The sequence below is a fragment of the Mchenga conophoros genome, linkage group LG7, assembly GCF_057382185.1.
Source record: "Mchenga conophoros isolate Kocher_MC1m ecotype Shallow Benthic linkage group LG7, M_conophoros_male_GT1.1, whole genome shotgun sequence".
Taxonomy (NCBI): domain Eukaryota; kingdom Metazoa; phylum Chordata; class Actinopteri; order Cichliformes; family Cichlidae; genus Mchenga; species Mchenga conophoros.
The window spans coordinates 25,596,732-25,622,090 of record NC_140532.1 but is presented as its reverse complement, the minus strand read 5'-3'; the positions used below and the strand labels follow the sequence as shown (position 1 = coordinate 25,622,090).

Below are 25,359 nucleotides of genomic sequence, written 5' to 3'. Positions count from 1 at the left end.
GCAGTTGCCTGTAGGGCTCCCATCCACCATTCAAGAGCTGCGAACTTTCCCTCTATCTTTTAGTAATGCTTCAGTTCACACAGCCAGCTAGGCAGTGATGCAATATTATCACATGATAGGTTCCCAGTTTTTCCCAGTCCTTCCTGAAGCATCCTGTCACGTTCTGCCTTTTACCAAAATTGGTTTCTATCTACAGCATAGACTGTTGGTAGGAAACAGGTCTGCATAGAATGACTATTTTATTATGCTGATTTTTCTCCATTATTATTTTTCCCCATCAAGAAAAAAATAAAATAAAATGAAATGTGACTCAGCTATCTGGGACTAGCTGATCATTATTATTATTATTATCAATATTATTATTATTATCATTATTATTATTATTATCATCAATATTATTATTATTATTATTATCAATATTATTATTATTATTATCATCATTATTACTATCATCATTATTATTATTATCATCATCATTATTATTATTATTATTATTATTAATTGGCTAAATTAAAAACCTCTGTTGTGAAAAAAACAGCTCACCCTCTTTAAATTCTAAGATTTTATGTTTGAAGTCATAAAAATATCTGGTCTTTACTAGGTTCTATTTAAATAAAACCGCATATGTACAGTATAACATGATGTAATACACTGGCTTGTAGAACCACTTTTATCGACAATAACCAAGTAACTTCAGTCGTCTTCTGTATGACTTGTGCAGCCTCTCACACCATTGTGGAAATTACAATGTTGTTTCATTTCAGTTTCACTGAAACATCTTGGCTATTTTCTTATTCAGCCATTCTGTTGTATTATCTTTGGACAGGGGATTTTTGTTTTTATTTTGTCCTGCTGAGTACAACTTAAGAAAAAAAAACAGAGGGTGCACGTTGGGTGTGTATACTGTAAATTTTAGTATTTTCTACATCAGTTAGTTTCATTCAAAGTCACAAATGAGCCAATTCAAGTGTATTGGCAGAAAGCATTGCACTTTTCAATAAAGACAATTTCACCATTTTATTAAAATTAAAAAGCTTAACCATAATTTCACTGAACAGGAAGAAATGACTATAAGAAAGAAGTGGCTTACGTGATGTATTATCCAACTACAAACAATAGTTCATCTTATTCTGCATCTGTGTTGAAGTTATGTCAATTTACCGAACAGCCCTCTAAATTGGAGTTTCACACCTGCAGGTTGTAATTGTGTGAAGTCAACATGACTTACTAATTTAATTTCCCCAAACACCATCACACCACTTTGCTCAACTATCATTCTGAAATGATGTGGCTCTGAATCAAAGATGAAGTCTGTAGTCTGTGTGCTTGAATATGAGTCTTTTCTTAAAACCAGCAGACCTCTGACCATTATTCCGGTTCAGCTGATCATAGATGATCTCTGCAGGTCATACTGACCACCAACAGCAGCTTGAGATTTTCGAGCATTAACCCCACCCTACTCGGGGCTGTTTTATTCCTAAATGGCTAAGATTGGTACCCAGTGGAAGAATAATGGCCTTTTTATACATTTGAGAAAGGCTGAGAAAAACAAGAGAAAGTGCAATACGTTTACACAGAGATGGTAAAGGTCTGAGGAACACAATGTTGATATAACTGTGCAAAACTAAAAATAATCACTTTGCAGACTTCCACAGAAAGTGAAAAATTGACATTGTCTTTATTAGCAAACTTGAGTTCAATAATAAGATAAAAACTCATTTAAATTTACTGACAAATTAAATTTTAAGTGGAGACTTTTACAAACCTTTTGTTATTGTGAAGGCTTTTATTGATTGATTGATTGATTATTGATATTAATTGCAACATTTTCTGGTACTTTTACCTCTTTTTTTTAGTGTTCACATTGTGCAGCTTTTGTTTTGACCAATATAACTGGGATGAGAATATCTCCATGTATTACCTTGCATGATACACAGTATATCTGTCTGGTTAAAGTCTGACAGTTTAAAAATTGTTTCATTAAAACTGGATGAATTACAAATTGAAACCATAAAAATAAGTTATGAAAAGCTTTATTAACACAAAGACAAAAAGAGAGAATGGCAGCTTCAGACAGCATAATGAGGTTGTGATTATCAACTAAACACTAATAAATTGCTACTACAATGAGCAAATTCTCCCTGCAATTCACTTCTGTCCACCCTCTCCTATATTTCTTTCCTCTCACAGTTTCATTTGTTTTCAAACAATAGAGTGATTAGGTAATCACGACAGAATAGCCACAGGACACCTTCAGTGTGCATTCATTTTTATAGAGGCAGGAGTGATTTCACCCTCACATTCACAGTTTTAGGACATTATTAAGAGATGATCTTGTGTGATGGTGCCACTAAGAGGTCACACTGTTAGATATTCAACGATGTCATTAACAAATTGTTAAACCAGTGCCACCTACTCTTGGTTTTTAGCCAGTATTCAGTTCAGGTCAAGATGGTTGTGTCACTTCATAAGAATGTTTACCATAGAAATACTCTCACTGGTACTGTATTTGGTACAACTTGCCGAAAAGGTTTGGATCCCCTTTGCCTTCAAAGGTGCTTTAATTCTTCATTTTACATATTTCCAATAAAGTCCTGAAAAAAATCCTCCTAGATTTCAGCCCATATTGACATGATAGCATCGTGCATTTGCACATGCATCAATGATGCAAACCTCCCATTCCACCATATCACAATTGGCTCTATGCAGAGGCCGTGTGAGTACAGTAAACTCATAGTCATATTCAAAAAAACATTTTGAGATGTTTCAAACGCCTTGACAAGTCATCAAAGCAACCAACAGAAGATAAAGGGACATACCAGCCCAATATCACAGCAAAACATGTAGGAGACGTGCCAGTCCAACATGTCCATTTCACATTTTGAAGAGGCAGAGTGTGAAATGAACCCAGAAATGGTCGTTAGGTAAGGATAGGATAATACCATTTTTTGCGCATCTGTCACACTTTCATATTTCAGCTCATCAAACAAATTAGGTAGTTTAAGCTTCCGACGTCACCTTATGTGAAAAAGCAATGACCCCCACCCCACCCCCACCCAAACCTAATAATTAGCTGTGTCACCCTTGTTAATATTAGAAACACTGAACCAAAAACTAGTGCGAGTTGTGTGTAAAGACCCAAGATAACTGTCAACAAACTAATGAATGACTTAGCCAAGTCTGGAATTGCAGTCTCAAAAAAGACAATCACTTAAACCCTGCACAGGAATGGACTGTGGTTGAAGAGCAAGAAAAACTTCACTTATGCAGGAGTCTTCTAGCCAGATTGAAGTATACTAGGGAAAACCTGGAGAAAGACTATGCATGTTGAAAGTGTGCCCTTTGGTCAGATAAGACAAAGCTAGAGGTCTCTAGCCACAGAACTGCTGCTTATGTTGGAGAGGTGTATGACAAGTAACCAGTTTAAAAATCTGATTGGAATGAAAATGCTTCATGTAAACACACCAATCCAAAGATTCTGTCCCAATCACAGTCCTGTATGATTATTATTTCCTCCTGATTGACAGGTGTCAAATAGGGCTGGGCATCGTCACTGATTTCTAGAATCGATTCGATTCCGATTCACAAGGTCCTGAATCGATTTGATCCATGATTCACTTCAATTCAATTCAATTCAATTTGAATCTGGGAAATTTTGCCTCAGACAGTCAGAAATATTGTAATTCAGATCGGTACATTTACATATTTTTGTATCTATAAAAAGGAAGCTGACACTCGCAAGACTTTATCAAAGGTGTGAGCATCACAGCAGATGCCTTTGTGTCAAAGTAGCTGGGGATAAAACACAGAAAAACATGAAGGTGATTTTCCTGGCCTGGGATTTTATAAAAATATTCTGCAGTACATCAAAAATGAAAGAAAACCATTAATCAACATATGAACATTACCTCTAAAGTTACAGCGGTTTTATTAGAGACACAGCTAACGTTTTGCATAATTTTATAAAGTTTAAATTTGTTCAGTCGGTGGGTCGCGCTTTGTGTTTACATCTTTGTGCAGAATCCGTGTACCTGCTCTCATTTAAAGCTGTTTTAGCTGTTTGGTGGTTTTCAAAATTTTGTGAGGTTTAACCTGTGATTTTGGCATTTTGGGTAAAAAAAATTTATATTAAAAAATCGATTCAGGATTTTAATGAATCGATATCACGTTATCCAAGCCAGAATAGATTTTAATCGATAAATCGATTATCAAAACCCACCCCTAGTGTCAATCTGTAAAGTTACAAGGGCAAGGTCACCAAGTCACTAAGTGACTTCTCTAATCTACTAAAAGAAATCTACTGCTTTTGCTATAAATTCTTCTCTTGGTTGATACAATGTCCTCAACTGGCTTTTAGGTGTACCCTTCTTAAATGTTTTAGTATGCATGCTATTGACCAACAACAGTATATTAGAAAGTAGCAGTAGAAAGTGCCCCATTATTTAAAACGACCCACATATTGAGTAAATGTATTTTATCCTTGCTAAACTCACAAGTAAACTGAAGGTTGTTCGTAAATGCATTTAGAATATGTACAAAAAATATGTCATCAGTGAAAACATCAAATTTAACATAACAGGAACCATGACAAAAATCTTGTAGCTCAGGATAAATATCAATACTGTTACAACCCAACAATCTATAGTAGTCAGCTTCTGAACACCACTGGATCCAGATGCGATGAATCTCCTGATAATTACTTTTATCAGCACTGGAATGGATTTGGTGGTTTGTTTACATTTGATATTACAATGCTGTCGTAGTGCTGGGAGACTGATGAGCATTTTCTGTGAACTGGATATCCAGTCATGACACTGGAGGCTCAGATCTTCTTCTTCGTCTGACTGTTCAAATAATAATAATAATAATAATAATGGATTGGATTTATATAGCGCTTTTCAAGGCACCCAAAGCGCTTTACAATGCCACTATTCATTCACTCTCACATTCACACACTGGTGGAGGCAGCTACGATTGTAGCCACAGCTGCCCTGCGGCAGACTGACAGAGGCGAGGCTGCCATATCGCGCCAAATAGAAGGTTCCTTCTGTTTTCATTGCTCTTTCTGGTATTTTCCCACCTGATTCCTTTTTTATTTTGTGTTTTTGGCTAAACCTGCAGCAGATTCAAAACACAGACACCATGGTTGAGTTCCTCCCATGCAGACAGCAGAGATGGAAATATAACGCAGCAGCATGAAGGAATGTAGCAGCAGAGTGTCCTGAACACAAGACTGTGCTCACGCTGTGTGTTACAGTGTGAAAAGGATGCGCAAATATTATGCAAATGGACTTAGAGGATTTCACAGTTTTAGATGGAATATCTCACCCCTTATATCCTCAGTGAAGTGTCTGAAGAGGAAGAAAAATGCTTTTATTAAAAGCAAATCTCTTTGCAATCGAGACTGGAAATATTAATATTTTTTACTGATGGAGGAAATAAAAGTGTCATATTTAACCTCAGGAGTAAAAGGTTGAAAAAGAAGAAAGGCTGTAAAGTCATCAAAAGGTTCATCCTCTGGAGAGAAGGAACGAGATCAGCACAATCTATGGATGACTTATTATTGAAATGACCGATTATCACTTACTGCTGTGTGTTAGTAATATCCTATCTAAAATTAAGCCCAAAATTCTTTACCATATAAACACATTATGGCCATTACCTGTATAAAAAGGACCACTAAAAAATAAAGTCACAATAAAATGTTTCATAGTTGTGTTTCTGTTTGTCCCCAAGTAATCTGTAAAATGATATTATTGATAACAAGACCTTTCTTACACCTGCATTTTTTTTTCTAATTGCCAGAAAGTTGAGGTTTGAAAAGGATGATGGCTTGTACAGGGTCACGTGATGTTTGACTTCAGTAAACAATTTCCATGAGTTTAAGCTGGTCGTTCTGAAGCCATATTGAATACAATTTCAATAAGTTGTATCCCTTTTATAAAGTTGCCACTTTGTGCAGTGCATTTTATCAAGCCTGGTTTCAAAACATCACGTGGTTGATGGGGAAAGGAAACCCACTAAACACAGGGTTTCACAACAGCACATAACTAACAAATGGGTAATGTCATTGAAATTAATTTATATACAGTCCATGATTGTATTGAGAATGTTCATTTTGTGAAATAGCACACTCATTAAAAATATGAGTCAAGTGCTTAAAAACAATACAACTCTATCTGGATGCAGAATCTGGATATGTGGTTACACTATTTTTATTTAGTTATTACCAAATGGGGTATAAGTGGGATGCCTATCATAGTGTCTTTACTCAGAATATCCTCAACTAAAAAGAGCCTTTTCAATAAGCCTTGTTATCTGTCAGTGTTGTGACTATAGCTGAAGGCTGTGACAGCACTGGTGAGGAAACCTCTGCGTCAGCATTATCTGGCTATTCCCATCACCACCACCACCCCCTCCCCCACCGCCCCCAGAGGCATCTCTGGCTAATTTTAGATAAGCGATGTTGTTGGGCCTTTCCGTCCTCATTAAGCTGTTAGGGTTCTAACACACACACACACACACACATACACACACACATTAAAATCATACACTTCATGACTAATTTAACGCAGTGGAGTATGTCTGCTGCTGTGCACAGCAACTCGCTGCCTTCAGACACAGTTTGTCTGTGCAGAGAATGAGGCAACAGCTGAGATCAACGTTTTGTCAGTGAGAAACACGTTATCTATTCTGTATCCAGCTGAGAGAAGAATAAAACTGAAGCTACATCCTCAATTGGAAGCCATTAGCATTGGCATGTTGACCAGAGGTCATAGAAAGTTAATAACATTCAGCAAATTTGAGTGATTACGGGAAAAACAACCAGTGGTGACATGAAGTGGGTGGTATTTGAAGTAAAGGTTTTTGAAATTTCAGACCAGCAACTCCAGTAGCTGCCAAAGAGAGAGTAGGATATTATTGACTGGCATATGGTTATGGTTGTAAGGTTACCAATTTAACTAGAATATCCACGAGCAAGCAGCTGTCAGCTTTAGAGCAAGGCAATAAGTGCTTGCAGTGTCAAATCTAAAAACAAACAAATTAAAATGTGTTCCTTCATATCAGAACATGCTGTTATAAGCTCCACGCCTTTTGGAATCAATCCTGCACATTACTGACATCTGGGGGGCGCAGTCAGCTATTGCTGCTGAAAGTGCTGTTTGTTTCATAGTCATAGGAAAGCAGGCTAGCTTAGATTAGTCTCCATTTTAAGGGTTTTAACAATGGCGGAAACAGGGCAATCTGACAAACCCAGAGTTTTTTTCTGGTGGTTTATGCATGCACACTGTTGATAAACCTCTGATCTTTCTTGGTAAACCAATGCAAGACTAGCATACAAGTCAAGCTGTTTCCGACTCCCTTCCACATGATGTATGGAAACCCAATTTGCATTAGCAAGTAAACAATTGTGATTTATCATGGGAACAGATGAGTTTCAACTTGCTAACCACCTTAGCTAACATGTGTAATTTAGAGAAGATGGAGTGTAAAAACTTTGTTAATTAGTGCAATTAGCAATGACTTAAGATTAATGATTTGAATCCCCCTGTAGATATTGACAGTTGCCTGCAGAACTGCTCCCAACAAACATAGATGTTTACATCTGCGCTGTAACTGCAATAAGTTAATTAACAGATTTGCACTACAACCTAGTTTGCCTCTTATCTGTAGTTATTTTTATTTAATTTAATAACTGTACAGTACTCTCTGTATATAGTAACCATTGTCCTTAATGTAAATATGTAAGAAAAATTGTGTATGTTTCTGTTCTGTGTCCTGTGTACTGTTTGTTTGTATATGTGTCTTTTTGACTGCTGTTACAACCATAATTTCCCCTTGTGGGACAATTAAAGGATTATTCTATTCTATTCTATTCTATTCTAAACATATCATACCGTATCACACACTGCTCTGTGTTTTTGATTAAACTGGTTATTCTTTTGTCATTAATATATTTAATATATTACACTTTAAAACAAACAAACAAACAAAAATCAAGATGTAGGCCTGTGTCTCATTAACTTTTTTTTGCGGGTGTTTTTTATAGAGACATGTGGTCCAGAATATGTTGCTGGACATTCAACAGAATGTTAGGTATTTAAAACAAGCTCAAACGTAAACATATGCAACAGTATTATTAATCCATTTAACAGTGCTTGGAAACATTTTTCTGTAAAATAATTATTATTTGATACTTTATGTACAATTTTCCAATAATACAGGTGTATGTTTAATCAGGTTCTTTTTTTTTTTTTTATCTCGTTATGCATGCTCAATAATCCAGGAAAGGAAATCCCAAAAGTTCTGTTCATCTAGACGTAGCATTTTCAGTAGGAGAAATGTTTCGTCACTCATCCAAGTGACTTCTTCAGTCTCAGCTGACTGCAGGTTTCCCCAAATCTTATAAACAATACATTTGCACAATGACTGAAACTGGCCCCACTGAATGAACAATGGGCTGGGAGGTTGGTCCCTTGATCATTAATATGCAAATTCTCATGACCACTGATCAACAACCACTGATCAAAGCTCAGTGATCAATGGCCATGAGTACCATTCACAGAGAGTTGGGGAATGGCCGCAATCACAGTATTGTTGGATGATGATGGAAGATGGTGAAAGCATTTGACAGGCATGTCAAATAAAATTTATCTTCGTAAATTACCAAACAGTAGAGGAAAATCTCTCCTACTTCATTGTCAAGTTAATTTACAAAGGTAGATGCTTAACTTTCCACTTCATACATGTTACACAATGGATCATGACTGAATAGAAGATGATTGCAATATCACAGAATTAAATTGTACTTTAATGTCTTAAATTGTGATTTTTGCAAAGAGAAATCTTTAGCAGATACAGAAGTGTGCAAATGTTTTGACTCCTTTCTTTGCTTTGTTTGGAGTCAGATTTTCTTGTGCTTTTTAAACATGATTAAACATAAAGTACAGGCACATCACTAATATTTATTCATATAATCAGCGCATCGTCTCAAATGAAAATATGTTCACCTTACTTGACTCAAGCAGCTTGAAGATTTTTTGAATCCACAGCTGCTGACAAGTCGATTTTTTCTTCACACTGTGAATCTTTTCACACTGCGGAGGTCAACAGAAGATTTAGCCAGGCTGTGAAAACACCCAGTAATCTGCTTCTCGCACCAAATATACACCTGTCCCTCTGTTTTGGGTTAAAGATGCTTTTGTCAGCATATTCTAATTTTTTGCAGGATACTCCCAGAAGTTTTCCCAAAGATGAAGATGTTATGATATTATAATATCTGGTTTTAAAAAAGGTGTCTGACAGATAATTTATATACACTGTAAGACCAAAGGCTGTACATAAAAGATCCCATGAGAAGTATCTTGTTTTTTCATAGTGGACATGACAAGCAAGGGCTGAATCTTATTATCTTAGGAACCATGAGACTGCATAGCAAATGGTAGCAACTCATCAGTCACAGGGCAGCCATCCCCGGTAGCATACCCTGATTAACTGTGGATTTAATTTTAGATGGATTCACAATTTATGAAAATAAATGTAATTATTTATTAGATAAGTCCTGAAGCTAGTGATGGAGGCCATAAACTTATCAAAGTATTTACTGAGGTCGGTACTGAGGTGTACAGTGTGTACAACCTCACTTTTGTGTTTTGCAATGTTTACATCTTAAAATACACTTCAGATTGATTGACACAATAAATCTCTCTACATGTAAATATTTTACATGCTTTCAACAAGTACATTTAGCATTAAACTGACATACAGAAGATTCTGTATCTTGCTTGTATATACACATGATTTACTTTATCAACTTAATGGGTATAAATGTTCTTTCAGTTAAAAAATCATTAGTAAAAATAATGATTCTAAACATTATTTTGAGATAACAATATTAGCTTTCTAACTCTTGGAGTTGTCATGGAGTTAGTGACAGTGTATGAAGCTGTTAAATATTAATTAAATAACATTTGATTGTTCATACAAGTATTTATCGACATATATATTCAGAACTTATGGCTTTAGAGACTGGTCCTTACAAGTACTAGGACTACCAAGCATATGGTGAGGTACAATGTACCCCACCGTACTCCAACAACCACAAACGTCTGTTGACTGACCCAACCTAACACCAAAAACCGACACACAAACACACAAACCTAACCTAACCACTCCTCGAATCACTGCTATAACCAAGCATTATTCTTAAAAACAAACAAACAAAAAACTTCAAGGAATCACACAGCATTCTTGTACCTTGAACAGTCGCAGGATGTTCGCCACCATGATCGATACAGAGCTGGCCGATGCGCCGATGACTCCCACAACTTTATCTGGCTTCGCAAAGATGGGAGGATCACCATTAGTGCAGCGAACATCAGAGCCATCCCTCTCAATTAGTGCCTGGACAAAAGTAAGGGACTGCTCCAGGGCATAGGTGTCACGTGAACATGTGTCCAAGATTCGTGCCCCAAGTGTCACATTGGGCAGCACGTCTGGGTCTTTGTTGATGAGGTCGATGGCAAATAGCATGGCCTCCAGTCGATGGATGCCTTTCTCCTTCTTCAATTCACCACATGGCATCCCCCTCTCACCACGGGAATGCACAGGGAACAACCCACCCAGAATGATGTCACCATCCAGGCGGATTGAATGGGTATACTCCTGTGAGCCCTGCTGGGAGTCTGCTAACACAGCAGGCTTCTGGGAGGTGGAACCTTGCAGCCAGCAGCTCTTTAGCATCAGCACACAGAGAAAGCAGTGACTGTAAAGAGTCAGGGGCTTTGACTCACTCACCATTTTTGCAGTGACAAGAGGTGTGGAAAAAGTAAGTGTTGATATTATCACACAATCAACAGTCAACTGACAGTGCAGGCTGTGTGATAACGGAAGGCTGGGCCAGAACATGGAATATCCCTTCACTTGGGGCAGGGTTGACCATTGCAGGCAGGTCCACTTTGGAGCAGTGACCTTGAAGATTTCCTGTAGTACAGGTTCCTGTGGCAAGAACACCTTTCTCGTCTCTACAGCTCCAGCTTCACATTCTTTCAGAGACCTGCTTGAGAGAAAAATAAATCCAGATAAATAAAAATAAAAGAACCTTTAAACAAGAGATTGCACAAGTTTTTCTGAGCAAAGGCATGCCACGGTGTTTCTTTGTTATTCTGCTTTACAACCTTTAAATATTTGTGCTGCCAAATACCAGAATAACTTTTCTGTTCAATAATAACAACAAAGATTCCTACAGGAGCAGAGTTTCTGTCTCGGTGTTTAAAAAGCAAAGATGTGATTACATCCCCATGGCTCTAATTTCAGCATTTAGAAAATACATATGGGAAACACTGGCCAATTAAAGGGTCTTATGAGAGCAAAATGCCATTCCTACTATCTGATTTGTGACACATCTTCCTTCAGACAACCCTGCTTCAACTCATAAAAGTTGAAAAAGTTGCCATTGCGGCATTGAAAACCTCTAAGCTGCAAAGATGAGCCGAGCGTTATGATATAAAGTGTAATTCCGCAAAACTTTTGCTCTGAATTCTAGATACCCCATTTAATTTTTTTTTTTGAGGATCGTGTCAGTCCATTTCTGTGCACCAAAGCTGGTCACAAGTTTTTACTGATGATGATGTGTGCATCAAATTGTGTTTGCAGAGGCAGTTCTCACGGGAATAATTACTGTTTCTGTAGTGTTAAAGGCTTTAGTGAAGTTTTTAGATATTTTTGGCCTTCTAACAGTTGTACAAAAAGATCAAGGCACCAACTTACACTCTCTGCACAGGTGATTAATCAGCTCAGCATCTCTCAGCATTATTGCAGTGCATACCACCCTGAAAGCCAGCACACGCTCAGGAGGTTTGATCAAACACTCAAACACGTTCCAAGGATACAGTTTTGAGTTTGATAAAGACCGGAAACAGGAGGTTCATCTTATTGCTGAACGGGAGGTAGTTCAAGTCATTTGGCTTTAGCCCAGCTGAGCTTGTGTTTGCTCGTGTGCATTGTGCATTGGCCTCTGAAACTCCTGCAAGAAAAATGGCTTAACAATGATAAAAAACAAAATATCCTGGGTTGTGTCAGTGCTTTCCATTTTAAACACCGCTGGGCCTGCAAGATTGCAAAACAAAATCTGGCTGCAGTCCCAAAAAGGATGAAAAGTTGGTTTAACAAAAAAAAAAAAAAAAAAAAGCCAAAGCCAGGTGACAGGGTGTTAGTTTCCGTGCCCATTTCCAGTACTAGTCTGTTGGCACATTACAGCAGCATTTTTGTAGTGGAGGAAAAAATAATTTGCGACACTTATGACTTCATTGCCATGTTCTACTGCAAATGACGAAGCAGACTGTGTCACATAAAGATGCTGAAACCATATTTTGACCAATGATTTGTCTGGTTCAAACTTAGTCGTCAAAGTAAAAACTGCTTTGACGTCTTTTTCTCACCGCCAACCTGCATGTGATGTGCTGGCATTTCCACCGGCATGCCTGTAGCAGCAGATAACTAAATCGGTGATGCTGATGGACCATCTATGGCATTGGTACAGGGCAACTGAAATAATTCTTAGATTCTGGCAAAGCTTAACTCATGTTTTAAACATTTGAGTGGGTCACAGCAAACTGACATGATTAGTCTTATTTATTCACAAGGGTCTCTAGTCTCTGTTCTCTGACATGCAATCCCAAATGCATATGTTAACATATGATGTAGATTTGGCGGTTTCTTACTCCATAAAACAACATCCATATACAGTGAACTAAGAGAAGTGGCAACATTTACAAAAGGAGGACAACTATATGTTGGCACATGGTATTGCAGAATTTAGCTGTAGCTCATGGAGTTCCTCCTTCCGAATAGCCAATAAGTCTTATAGCTTTGGCCATTTTTATACAGACTATAGGAACAGGAACAGTGTCTCAAAGTCACCCTCTTCCACAATTGGAAGATTGTGGGAACAGTGTTGGTTTAGCAGCTTTTGTGATTAAGCTGGACCTCTTAAAAGGCTCTTTGCAGGTGGCACTGTGATGCCAGATGGTTCTCTACAATACACAGTTATACCCTTTGGAGTCCGCAAAGCACCTGCCACATCCTGGTTTTGACTATGTCATGAATCGCTGTGTAGCAGGCAGGAGTTGGACTCAAAGTGCAGGCACTCAGGCACGAGGTTTAAACACAAAGAACTCAGCTTTATTTGCTGGCAGGGGAAAGTCATACAAGAGCAAACTAAACTAAACTAAACTGGAAACTCACAAACTAAACTCACAGTGAGTCACAGAGAGATCCACACAGCATGAGGGACGACGCAACACTGACTCAAAGAAACACAGGGTTTAAATACACTGGGGTCGTGTCCAAATTCATGGGCTGCATCCTCCTGAGGCCGCATTTGTAGACCGATTACGTCACAGCGACGCGCCGAAGGCTGTCCAAATTCGTAGACTCCTCCGAATGCAGCCGACAAATGCGTCCTCCTTTTCCCCGAATTTGAAGGATGGGTCGGGTGTGTCCTTCGTGGCCTACCATATCCCAGAATTAATAGCGCAGCCCAGCCAAACTCCAGTTTCCAACAATGGCGGCCGCTACTAAGTTTTAAAATTACTCATACTAATCTTTCTGGGTCACAAAATAAACTTTTAACATATTTTCAGGCGAGAAAGTAGTTGTGTAAACATCAAATATCTGCTCGGTTTATCAAGATATCGCATATCTGCAAAAGTGCATCGACGTTTTCGGAGGCTTCTGCTACCCACCAGCTCGATAGCTAGCCGGGAGCTCGAGGGTTACTGATGCGGCTGAGAACGGCACAACTCCTGGCACATCATTTTCAGATCCCCGCGGACTTTCGCTGCTCGGGTTAAACGTAATATATAAGTCACTTAGACAACCTAAAAATGTTATTGTTGGGCTTTTTTCAGTGTTTTGTTTGTTCGTGAGTAAATCGGTTTGGCTGAGATTAAAGTTATTAGATTAGATTAGATAAAATAAAACTTTATTAATCCCCCGACTGGGTTCCGCCTTGGTTTTTACACAGCTGACTAAACGTCAAACAGAAAACTGATTAAACAGAAGTATGAGACAGTCGAGAATTTACGCCAGTGTCCTGTTATATTTTAGATAGCAAGAAGCAGACGGCCGAGTTTATTAAACTCCACCGAGACAGCGGTGACGCTAATCAGAAGGCTAGACCGTCCAATTTCACGGCCGTTTACTTCCGGCCTACCTGACCTTCTGAGGACCCGGCCCACATAGACCGCGAAGGCTGGGTCCTCAGGAGGATGCAGCCCATGAATTTGGACACGACCTGGGAAGTAACGAGGGGAATGAGACACAGAAGGAGAGCACAGCTGGGGGAAATCAGGACTGACGAGACAAGGAAGCATAACTGCACACACTGAGATCAGACGTGGACTATCAAAATAAAACAGGAAACACAAACACAAAGACAGACTAAGAGACACGGGCTTAACACAGAGACCTGACTACATTACAGGGGATACACAGGCATACACAGGCAGAGACGATGGAAAACAGAGGGAGCACCGAATAAACACTGGGAAACCAAAACACAAACTGTCATAATTCATAATATCAAAAATAAGAGTACAAAAATCAAAAACACGGGGTCACCGACCCAGAACCATGACAGACTAGGGTGCCAGGCTGTGAAACATATATAGATATGGTGATTTTGTGGGTTTGAGCATGTTGAACAGCCGAGTAGTGTTTGAGAGGGTGGCAGATGCAAATCTGACCATAAATTTGTGCAGTGTGAGTTTTGGGGAGCTACGGTGGTGTACATGTGTAAAATAGTGGGTAGTGGGTAGTGGACAAAAATACCCATTAAGCTATTCTTATTTTCCCGTCGCCTTCATCCAGGTTTGAGTTGCAGCACTTCTGGGGGATGGTGGGTTATTATAGACATTTCTGCAAAAACCTTTCCCCTGTTGCTCCACTCAATGGTTAAGTGCCCCCAAAAAGTTCACCTGGTCTCCAGATTGTCATCATACATTAGAAAATATTAAAACTAGTGGCATTCCGTCAGGACAAGCAAGGCCAGCAGTGCTTTCCCTGTCATATCTAAAAATATACATGAATTAAAATTTACCAAAGTAAAGCAGTCTCTCTTCTTTCATCACAGACAACGCTGGCATAAAGCTACTTCTGTTTGTATCCATCCTGTACATTACTGCCATCTTTTGGCCAAGGTTGCAATTGCCACTAAAATTTGCTTGTTTCTTACTTACTTGTAGCCAGAGGTGGGTCGAGTATCCAAAAATTGTACTCAAGTAAGAGTATCATTACTTTAAAATATTATTACTCAAGTAAAAGTGAAAAGTAGTCGTCAAAAAAGCTACTCGAGTAAGAGTAAAAAAGTACTTGGTGAAAAGGCTACTCAAGTACTGAGTAAGTAGCGAGTAACTGTTTGAAATGTCCGATTTATTTTATAAATAAATGCTATCAGACAAACAAAAATAAATAAATATACAAATTTTAGTATTTTCAAAAGGAATATATGTAAAAAGATCCACAAAATAAGGCACAACAATTCTAATTTCAAGATTTCAGTTTTTCACAACGTAAATCTTTTTCAAGCAAAACACACAGTAAATATATTCACATTTACAGCAGCCTCAGCGAAAACATTAGAACGAGGCAACTTCAACATAACAGGCTACAGCTGATGCGCCAAAATGTCATACTAGGGGTGGTTCTTTTAAATACAAGGATGGATTAAGTAAATCAGAAACAAATGACACAGAGATGCAACAGATATAATCAGTAAAAGTTTATTCCCAAGGCGGACAGCAGGAATTAAACACACACACACACACCTGTGCTAAAATTCCACAGGAATAGACATTCTAACAAAACTATAAAATGTTCTTTGTATACTAAAATACCCTGAAGTATAGACAGTGGATTAACACAATGTAATATGTAAAAATGTAAAAACTACACTCACAAATACTGAAATCAGAGAAAAACTAATTATAAAAGACAAATACAAATTTCCACTATGTGGATGTACATATGTGTATGGCTCACTTTACTGTAAATTGTTTCTTCAGTCAGTGAAATGGTGGTTCAGCTTCAGCAGCAGTTGGCTCTCAAGGTTCTTGCTGTGAAGCTGTGACCGTTTGGCAGTGAACAGGAGTCCTGTATGACTAAAAAATCTCTCACAGGCTGCAGATGCAGGAAGAGCTGTATTGACTTTGATCGACAGCTTCTTGATCTGAGGAAAGCCATACAATACATCCATACCTCCAGTGAATGGATATGAAAGGTACCTCTCCAGTTCCTCTGCTTCTGGCTTTCCTGACCCCATGGATCCATCATCTTAGTCAGTTAGGCTGCTGTTTGTGCTGGCCTCATCCAGCTCTGTGTCTAGGTGATGTCTGATGAAGTGGAGACCTGTGGAAAGATGTATGGTTTTCAAAAGAATTAGGTCTGGTCATTATAGTGCTGTATACACTGCCAAGCTGCAGATGTTTGCTTGGAGCTAGCCTCCAAAAGCTGGCCATACACCAGTGGCGGCTCCTGAAAAAAATCTCAGGGGGGGCAATTTTTATGATATCGACTAAAATGACCCATTTAATGAGTACATCAAACAACACAATTTTAATTTAAATTTAAAATGAACAACCATATTCTGGCCATTTGTATAGATTTGTAAAAATGAACATGAACAGATTTTTTTTTTTTTTTTTGAATGAATGAAAAATAACTATTGAAAACAACAACTGTAAACTGATTGGGGGGGTGGGCTAAAGAGAGAAAGAGAGAGGGATGGAGAAAGAGAGTAAATATGGTTAAGGGTTCTTATTTGTACAAGAACTTTGCTCGTCTGTCTTTCTGAGTGGCAAATTTCTCGATGACCCTGGTGTTGAAATCAGGAAGTTCTTGTGTGAGTTTTTTCTCTATGGACAGCATAGCCAGAGCGTTGAGCCGATCCTGAGCCATATTGTTTCTCAGGAAAGTTTTTATCCTCTTTAAAGTAGAGAAACACCTCTCCGATTCTGATGTTGTCATTGGTGTGGTGATGAGGATGTTAAGAAGACTTACAGTTTTACAGACTTGCGCTGGAACCAACTCCGACAAAAAGTCCTGTTGTATGCTTTTGACTTCTCCTTCGTTGCCTGGGTTAGTTGAATTTCGGGCTTGTCAGGTCCCAACTCTTTAACTTGCAGTTTTTCTGCCATTGTCCTTCTGGCAAAAGGGTAGGTTAGAAGCGATCTAACCGAATTTGGGGGAGGCTGTGCCTCAACCGTTAACAATACCGCTGCCATCGTCTCTCTCTGACCTTATAGCTCACTTAGGCTACTGACTGAGGTAAAATTCTAGAACAGCAAATCTTCGCGCGTTTTCTGCAGGGGCGCAATTTTAAGCGCCCCCAAACCATTTAATTCAGCGACGCTGATAGGTCAAATATTTATTATTTTCCCCTGGCAACCATTTAATGATAGGCTATTTCGCTGCATATCAAGGGCGCTTTGACGAGCGCCCCAGAAGAAGAAAAACACCGTTTGTTGGTTGAACTTTAATGAGTCAGCTGGTGAAAATGTTAAAATACGCCTGGCTGTATATGGGCACACACATAGTAAAACTATCATTGATGAATTTTTTAAAAATATATATTTTTACTCCTCCACATTTGGGGGGGCGGAGCCCGAGCGCCCCCTATGGGCCAGCCGCCACTGCCATACACTGTGCGATTTTTGGCCGATTTTGAGCCGATTTTTCAGTTGTGCAACCGTTTTGGGGATCGGCCTGTGTCTTGCCTTAATCGTGTGTGCATCATGTAGTATACTTGGGGTAACGAGCAGTTAACACCTCACGACCAGCTCCCAATCATCAATCGTATGGTCGCATGATAATCAAACCAGTTTGAAATCCTGTCGCCTATCACACTGCGCACGCACAAACACAGAAATGAAAGAAAAGGTGGAGCAGCACGCAGTGCAGCGTGTGATCTGGACACAAGAGATGGAGGCACAACTTGTAGGATAAGGCAAGCTCATCCGAGTACGTAAGCGGAGAGCTGCCACCCAGCTGCAGACTGTTTAAACTAAACAAGCTGCTATTTGACATAATAAACCCTGTCAGCCGCAGTATTGCCTTCTGTTTTAACAGTTAAAGCAGTAGACACGAGCTGTTTGCATGTGCGTTGAACTCCAGGGTCATTAACCAGGCTACCTGTTACCTTATAGCTCACGCTAACTAACAAGCGAGCAGTTAAAAGGACAGCCGAGGCTGCACAAAACACCCACAAACTTATCTCACTACAACTTAGCGCCGAAAATATGACTGCCAGCTAGTGATGGTAAATTTGATTCTTTTTACTGAATCGAGTTTTAATGAGTCACTCACCAAAGTGAATCGAATTTTGGAGTCATTTGATTCACTGAGTCAGTCGACCAGAGAGTGCAAAAAATGTACATTTTCACTCAAACTTAATTTGTTTCTCTTTTCATGTAAATCCCACTGCTAAGATGAATGATTCAAAAAAAAAAAAAACCCAACTATTTTATAGAGCAAAAAAGACCAAAAACATTTCTAAAATTAAGCAATTTCCTATCAAAATTGCTTAATAAGATAAGATAAGATAAGATAACCTTTATTAGTCCCACACGTGGGAAATTTGTTTTGTCACAGCAGGAAGTGGACAGTGCAAAAGTTATGAGGCAAAAATTAGAATACAATAAGAATAAATACAGTACACAGCTGTACAGAATAGAATAAAATAAAATACTATATACAGTAGAATAAAATAAAATAAATATACAATAAGATAAAAATAGAATACAAATACAAATGCTATATACAACTGAGTAAAAATACAACGATGACAGAAAGGATTATTGCACTTAGTATTATTGCATATGTATGGATGTGTGTGCTTGATCAGTTAAAGTCTTTATTATGGAGTCTGACAGCAGTGGGGAGGAAAGACCTGCGAAATCTCTCCGTCCCACACCGTGGGTGCCGCAGTCTCCCACTGAAGGAGCTGCTCAGTGCTGTCACAGTCTGCTGCATGGGGTGGGAGATGTTGTCCATCAGGGATGACAGCTTAGCCGCCATTCTCCTGTCACTCACCACCTCCACTGGGTCCAGAGGGCATCCTAGAACAGAGCTGGCCCTTCGGATCACCCTGTTCAGTCTCTTCCTGTCCCCAGCAGAGATGCTGCCGCCCCAGCAGACCACGCCATAAAAGATAGCAGAAGCCACAACAGAGTCATAGAAGGTCTTCAGGAGTGGGCCCTCCACTCCAAACGACCTGAGTCTCCGCAGCAGGTACAGCCTGCTCTGCCCTTTCCTGTAGAGGGCGTCTGAGTTATGAGTCCAGTCCAGTCTATTGTTCAGATGAACACCAAGGTACCTGTAGCTGTCCACAGCCTCAATGTCCATACCTTGGATGTTCAGTGGTTGCAGTGGAGAATGCTTGTGCCTGCGGAAGTCTACCACCAGTTCCTTGGTTTTACTGGCGTTGATCTGGAGGTAGTTCAGCTGGCACCAGTCCACAAAGTCTTGGGTCAGACCTCTGTACTCCTTGTCGTCCCCATCAGTGATGAGGCCGACTATTGCAGAGTCATCAGAGAACTTCTGCAGGAAGCACTGGGTGGAATTGTGGGAGAAGTCTGCAGTGTAGATGGTGAAGAGGAACGGAGCCAGAACCGTTCCCTGTGGGGCCCCCGTACTGCAGACGACCCTGTCCGACACACAGCCCTGAGTCCTCACATACTGTGGTCGGTCGGTGAGGTAGTCCAGGATCCAGGTAGTGAGGTGATGGTCCACTCCAGAGTTCACCAGCTTGTCCTTTAGAACCGAGGGAAGAATGGTGTTGAAGGCACTGGAGAAATCAAAGAACATGATTCTCACAGTGCTTCCAGCGGTCTCCAGGTGAGCGAGGGAACGATGTAGGAGGTGAATGACGGCATCATCCGCTCCAATGCCAGGCTGGTAGGCAAACTGAAGTGGGTCCAGTGATGAGCTTATTAGGCGCCGAAGCTGAGCCAGGACCAACCGCTCCAGGGTCTTCATCAGGTGGGATGTCAGAGCCACCGGCCTGTAGCTGTTGAGGTCCTTGGGGCGTGAAGTCTTTGGCACTGGTACAACACAGGAGGTTTTCCAGAGCTGTAGGACTCTTCCCAACCTCAGGCTCAGGTTGAAGAGGTGCTCCATCACCCCACACAGTTGGTCCGCGCAGGACCTGACGACCCTCGAGCTGATGCCATCTGGACCCACTGCCTTCTTGCCATTAATCCTCCTCAGTTCCTTCCTAACCTGGGTGGTTGAGAGAGACAGGCTGGAGCCTTGTGTTGAGTGTGTATTGGATGCTGTTGTTGGGGGTGGGGGGGAGTGAGCAGGGTGAATAGAGGAGGTGTGAAGTGTCTGAGGTGGAACAGCAGCAGTGGGGGTGGGTGAGTCTGCAGCCGATGTTGCAGACTGCCTCATGGCTGAGTCAAATCTGTTGAAGAAATGATTCAGTTCATTTGCCCACCTCACATCCCTCCCAGGCAGAGAGTTCTGCTGTTTGTGGCCCGAGATGGTTCTGAGGCCTCTCCAGACTTCACCAACGTTGTTTTGTTGAAGCTGGTTCTCCATCTTCTGCCTGTAGCTCTCCTTCCCATTCCTTATCAGTCCCCTCAGCTCTCTCTGCACCCTTTTCAACTCCTCTTTGTCTCTGGATTTGAAGGCCCTCCTCTTCTGCTTGAGGACGGTTTTAATTTCTGGGGTAATCCAAGGTTTGTTGTTGGAGAAACACCGTACAGTCCTGGTAGGTACGGTGTTATCCACACAGAAGTTTATATAGTCAGTAATGCATGTAGTAAGGCTGTCGATGTCCTCACCGTGGTCATCACAAATCACCTCCCACACAGTCGACTCAAAACAATCCTTAAGAGCCTCCTCGCTCTCCTCTGACCATCTCTGTACTGTGCGGGTGGCTGGTGGCTCCCTGCGCACTAAGGGCTCATACACAGGGACAAGGTGCACCAGGTTGTGATCAGATCTGCCCAGGGGAGGGAGAGGTGATGAACTGTATGCCTCTTCTGCATTGGCATACAGTAAGTCCAGTGTTTTATTGACTCTGGTTGGGCAGGTCACATACTGGGTGAAGGTGGGCAGTGTGGAGTCCAGTGAGGCATGATTGAAGTCCCCTGATATTATGAGAAGGGCTCTCGGTGATTGTGTTTGCAGTCTGCTGACCACAAAACATTTATTTTGTTTATTTTTATTTTATTAGTATTTTCCTTAAATGTGTTAAATATATATTTTCTCATCCAAATGTCCACTGAGCTGTGAACCAGGGGGCGGTAATGCACCTTAACATTGGTTGCCAACCAAGAAGAAGAAGCTGTGAGCCAGGAGGGAGGGGGTGAGTGAGTGAGTGAGTGAGTGAGTGATTCGTTTACGCTTACGATTCAGCACAGGAGGGAGGGGGTTAGTGAGTGAGTGAGTGAGTGAGTGAGTGATTCGTTTGCTCTATGATTCAGCACAGGAGGGAGGGGGTGAGTAGCTCAAATGTGCTGTTAGCATGTTAGCAGAGCGATGCTACTGTGAACCAAGGAGCTATTTTCTTGATGTGAGCTTCTACTCAGGGTTTTTTCTTCCAGTTCAGAGCAGAAATACTTTTGTTAAGAAACTGGCTGTTGTCCCCCCCCCCCCCACAATTTTAATTATAAGCTAGATATATTTCTACTAAGCAAATTAGTTTGCTAACAGAAACAGGGATGAGTCAGTGAGTCAGTTGGGCTTGTGAATCATGATTCACGAGTCAGTAAAGTGATTCTCGAGTATTGAACGATTCGTTCACGAATCGAACATCACTACTGCCAGCTCAAGCTCGACACAGCTGCTGTAACATAAGACTGACATCCAGCTAACCACAGCTAAAAAGATATTTAGAGAAAACTTACCATTTCCTCAGGTTACACGAATTGAGTTGTTTCATGCTGAAAAGTTGTTGTTTTGGCTCTCACTGAAGACACCGACATGGCCACATCTTATTGGTGAAAAAATTACCGGAAATTCCACTGACGGCATGTTATCTAATGTGTTAAACTAATTTTTTTTTTTTAAAGTAACGAGTCGAATTTTGCAAATGTAGCAGAGTAAAAGTACCGTTTCTTCTTCATAATTGTACTCAAGTAAAAGTAAAAAGTATCGTGCAAAAAAGGTACTTAAAAAGTATATATTTTTTTAAAAACTTACTCAAGTAAATGTAACGGAGTAAACGTAGCTCTTACTACCCACCTCTGCTTGTAGCTAACTCCGTTTTATCCATCTGTCTCTGGTTAACAATAACTGGACCTAGGCAAGCTGAGAGGCCAGCAGATTTCTTTCTGGGGGATAAACCTACAAATAAGACAAGTGCGTATACAAAGATAAGCAACACTGAGTAGTCTTCACCTTCTCCAGATGAAACAACTAGTATTCCATTTGGGAGCCCTTGTGACAGTGACGGACACTGTTGTTGTTCTAAAGACAATAAAGTACACCACATTTGGACTATAGAGAAAAGAACAACACCAGTTTGGAAAATCTGACAAATTTGTATTTGGAGAACAACAGACAATCGTAATATTGTCAAAATATTATTCTCAGATACTAACCAGTATTAAAATTTAACAGATATCAGATTAGATACTTTTTCATAACACAATCAATACCAATAGTGCTGTCTTTGCTTCCTCCAGGTGAGACAAATACAACACTGTGTAGACAGTCAGGCACACAGCACCTCCTCTCACTAACAGTAGTTGGCATTCACAATTATGAACAACACTTTAGAAGGAATTTTGAGAAGTCAGTAAAGCTCCTGTTTGAACAAAAAGTTCTTAACAGTTGTTATAAATGTTTACCTGGCCAGGATACAAATTAATGTTAGCCACTTAACTATTAGAGGTTACCATGTAGCCACAAACTCAGGGAACACAAGCTAATGTACTCTTAATGCCAGTGCCAAGCCCGAATAATTGGGGGGACTGTGTCAGGAAGCCTATCCAGCATAAAATCTTTGATAAATCAAGCGCTCATCTGCTGTGGCAACCACTGAAAAACAAAAATAATAATAATAATAATAAAATAAGAAAGCCTTTATTAGTCCGAGAGTGGTTTTTATTTTGTTTGTTTTGGTTTGTTTTTTGGTTTGTTTATTGGCACTATAATAACTGAATTAAAAATTATATATATATAATATACACACTTTACTAGTTTCTTAACATATTTCTGGTCTACACCAGTCACCTTTAAAATAGTGTTGTGACAGATTTATTATTATTATTATCATCATCATCATCATCATCATCATCATCCTCATTATTATTTTTGTATTGCTTTCAGCTTCTTCTTTTAAAAAAAAAAAAATGCCTCTTTACCGTTTTCCCCAGGGATCAAAATTGAGCTGGAGATCCCAGTATTGCAACAACCCTTCCTTCCTCATATACCAAAGTCTGTTCAAGTTCATACATACACCTGGCTATAAGTGTATCTAAACAATGGTTGAACTGCGAGTTTCTACCTGCCTTATGAACTTTGCTGTATCCATCAGAACTAGATGATGGGTGATGATGATGATGGCAGTAGATTCCAGGTAAATAGATAAAGCCAGCAACTTCTTATTGGATGCTGCACAGTGGAAAAAAAAGATATATATATATATATATATATATATATATATATATATATACACACGCATTGTCTCTGTGAGCTGCACTTTGTTTCTGTGCAGCTCACCGACTTCTTTTTATCCTTTCCTTCAGTTAATTCTGCTTTATTTTTTTATTTTTTTATTTATTTGCCCCTTTTTCTACGCCTCTTTGCCATTAAGACACACACTTAGTGAGCCTTGCACACGCAAACTCATCATAATAGGGAGCAAACACCTTTCATCCTAAGTACAGTGTAGATTCTTAAGCTGAGCGTACTCACACGTGCCTGAACATTTTCCCAGTGGGAACATGGAGAACACGCAAGCATTTTTCAGGTATGCGCACGAAGTCACCAAGACGCATCCATAAAAAAGGAGGGGTGGTGGCGGGGGGGGCGTAAAAGCGTGCCAGCACTGTACACTGTGGGCTCATGTGCACGATTGAGTCAAATGCATTCAGAACTAGCTACAGTCCCAAAATCTATTTTTAATTGAAACATACAAACAGCTTGAGAAGCAAACTGGCAGCTTTGTAAACTGCTACTAAATGATTAACTGATTATTGACTGCAGAATCCGAAGCTCCAACATGTTCCCATAGATCACAAAAACGTTATCAATTACATGCGACATGTGTAGCTACATTTACAGAAAATTTAAATGTAATGTAATTAAAATTTACCTGCCAAATATCACCGGTAAATCTTCAGGAATCTTTTTTATCCTAGTAAGAAGAGGTTTTTTCGTCAGCTTCGCAAGTCAGCCAGTTGTCTTGTGTCTCCAGCAGTTAGTAACATCACATTAAACCTGTTCAGTCAAATTCCTCCACTGAGTTTCGATCCAGCATCCGCAAACAAAAAAGTGATGTGAAAATTCACCTTTTCCTCCGTGTCTTTAGTTAGAGATCAGCGCTGATCATAGTTCTGTCAGAGAAATTGTCATGTCTTCAGGTTAATATCAACCCTGATCGCCTGCAAGTGTAGGTTCGACTCACACGGGAAAATCCCAGGACCCTCCCTCTCCAGTCCTGATTGGTCTCATATCAAAGTGTCCGACAATTCAGAGAATGGACCTTATAAGAGCAGCCGGTTGCGTCCACAAGAGAGAAGCGCATGCTTTTCTTCGCCTCTCGCAGCTCTCCAAAGTGCAGTGTGCGGCTGGCCTACGTCACAGAAAACACTGGCGGCTCTCGTGCTCGTCACACGAAGCTGATGAGAGTTTCATGTCAAGCTCCCCCTAACAGAACCAGTGACAGACTTGTGCAGGGACTGCACGATCCTGGACCAAACTGAAATGATGTCAGTCACATCATAGAAGAGAAGAAAAGAAGCCCGACTGGTGCTGTCACACATAAGGTTAATAAGCTAAGAGAATACTGCACAGGTAGAGGGGTTTCCGAAGTTAAAGCAGCAGAGATGGAGAAAAGACGCCACCTAGCGGACACAAGTCGTAGTTACAACTAGATGCCGGTTCTCCGATGTCAATTCATTATGTCTATAATAAATAAAATCACAATAGTCACTTTAAGGTACGTTACACTAGAAGATAAAGAGACAATTAGATCCTATTACTGTGGGAAGGCGATGGTGTGAAGGAACCTCTTAACAGAAAGTAACAGAACCAGGCTCAGAGAGGGAGCCATTTGCCCCGACTGGCTGGGACTGAGTGGAAAGAGAAGAGAAAATGAGTTCATAGAGAACAAAACACAAAATATGG

At 40.0% G+C, this 25,359-nt stretch overlaps 1 protein-coding gene across 3 annotated transcripts in view; it reads right to left on the bottom strand.

Moving 5' to 3' along the window:
* Positions 1 to 24,799, bottom strand: part of LOC146570210 (metabotropic glutamate receptor 8-like) — a 149,994-nt gene extending 125,195 nt beyond the window's left edge. Inside the window, exons 1-3 of one of the 3 annotated variants that reach the window (XM_085283107.1) lie at positions 24,326 to 24,799; positions 22,249 to 22,350; positions 10,258 to 11,059 (exon numbers count right to left, since the gene is read on the bottom strand). In XM_085283107.1, the coding sequence (XP_085139233.1) occupies positions 10,258 to 10,908 (651 nt within the window). In that variant the 5' untranslated portion in view covers positions 10,909 to 11,059; positions 22,249 to 22,350; positions 24,326 to 24,799. The remainder of the gene's footprint in view (positions 1 to 10,257; positions 11,060 to 22,248; positions 22,351 to 24,325) is intronic. The other 2 variants (XM_085283105.1, XM_085283106.1) reach the window with 2 other exon arrangements.
* Between the last annotated feature and the right edge of the window lie 560 nt (positions 24,800 to 25,359).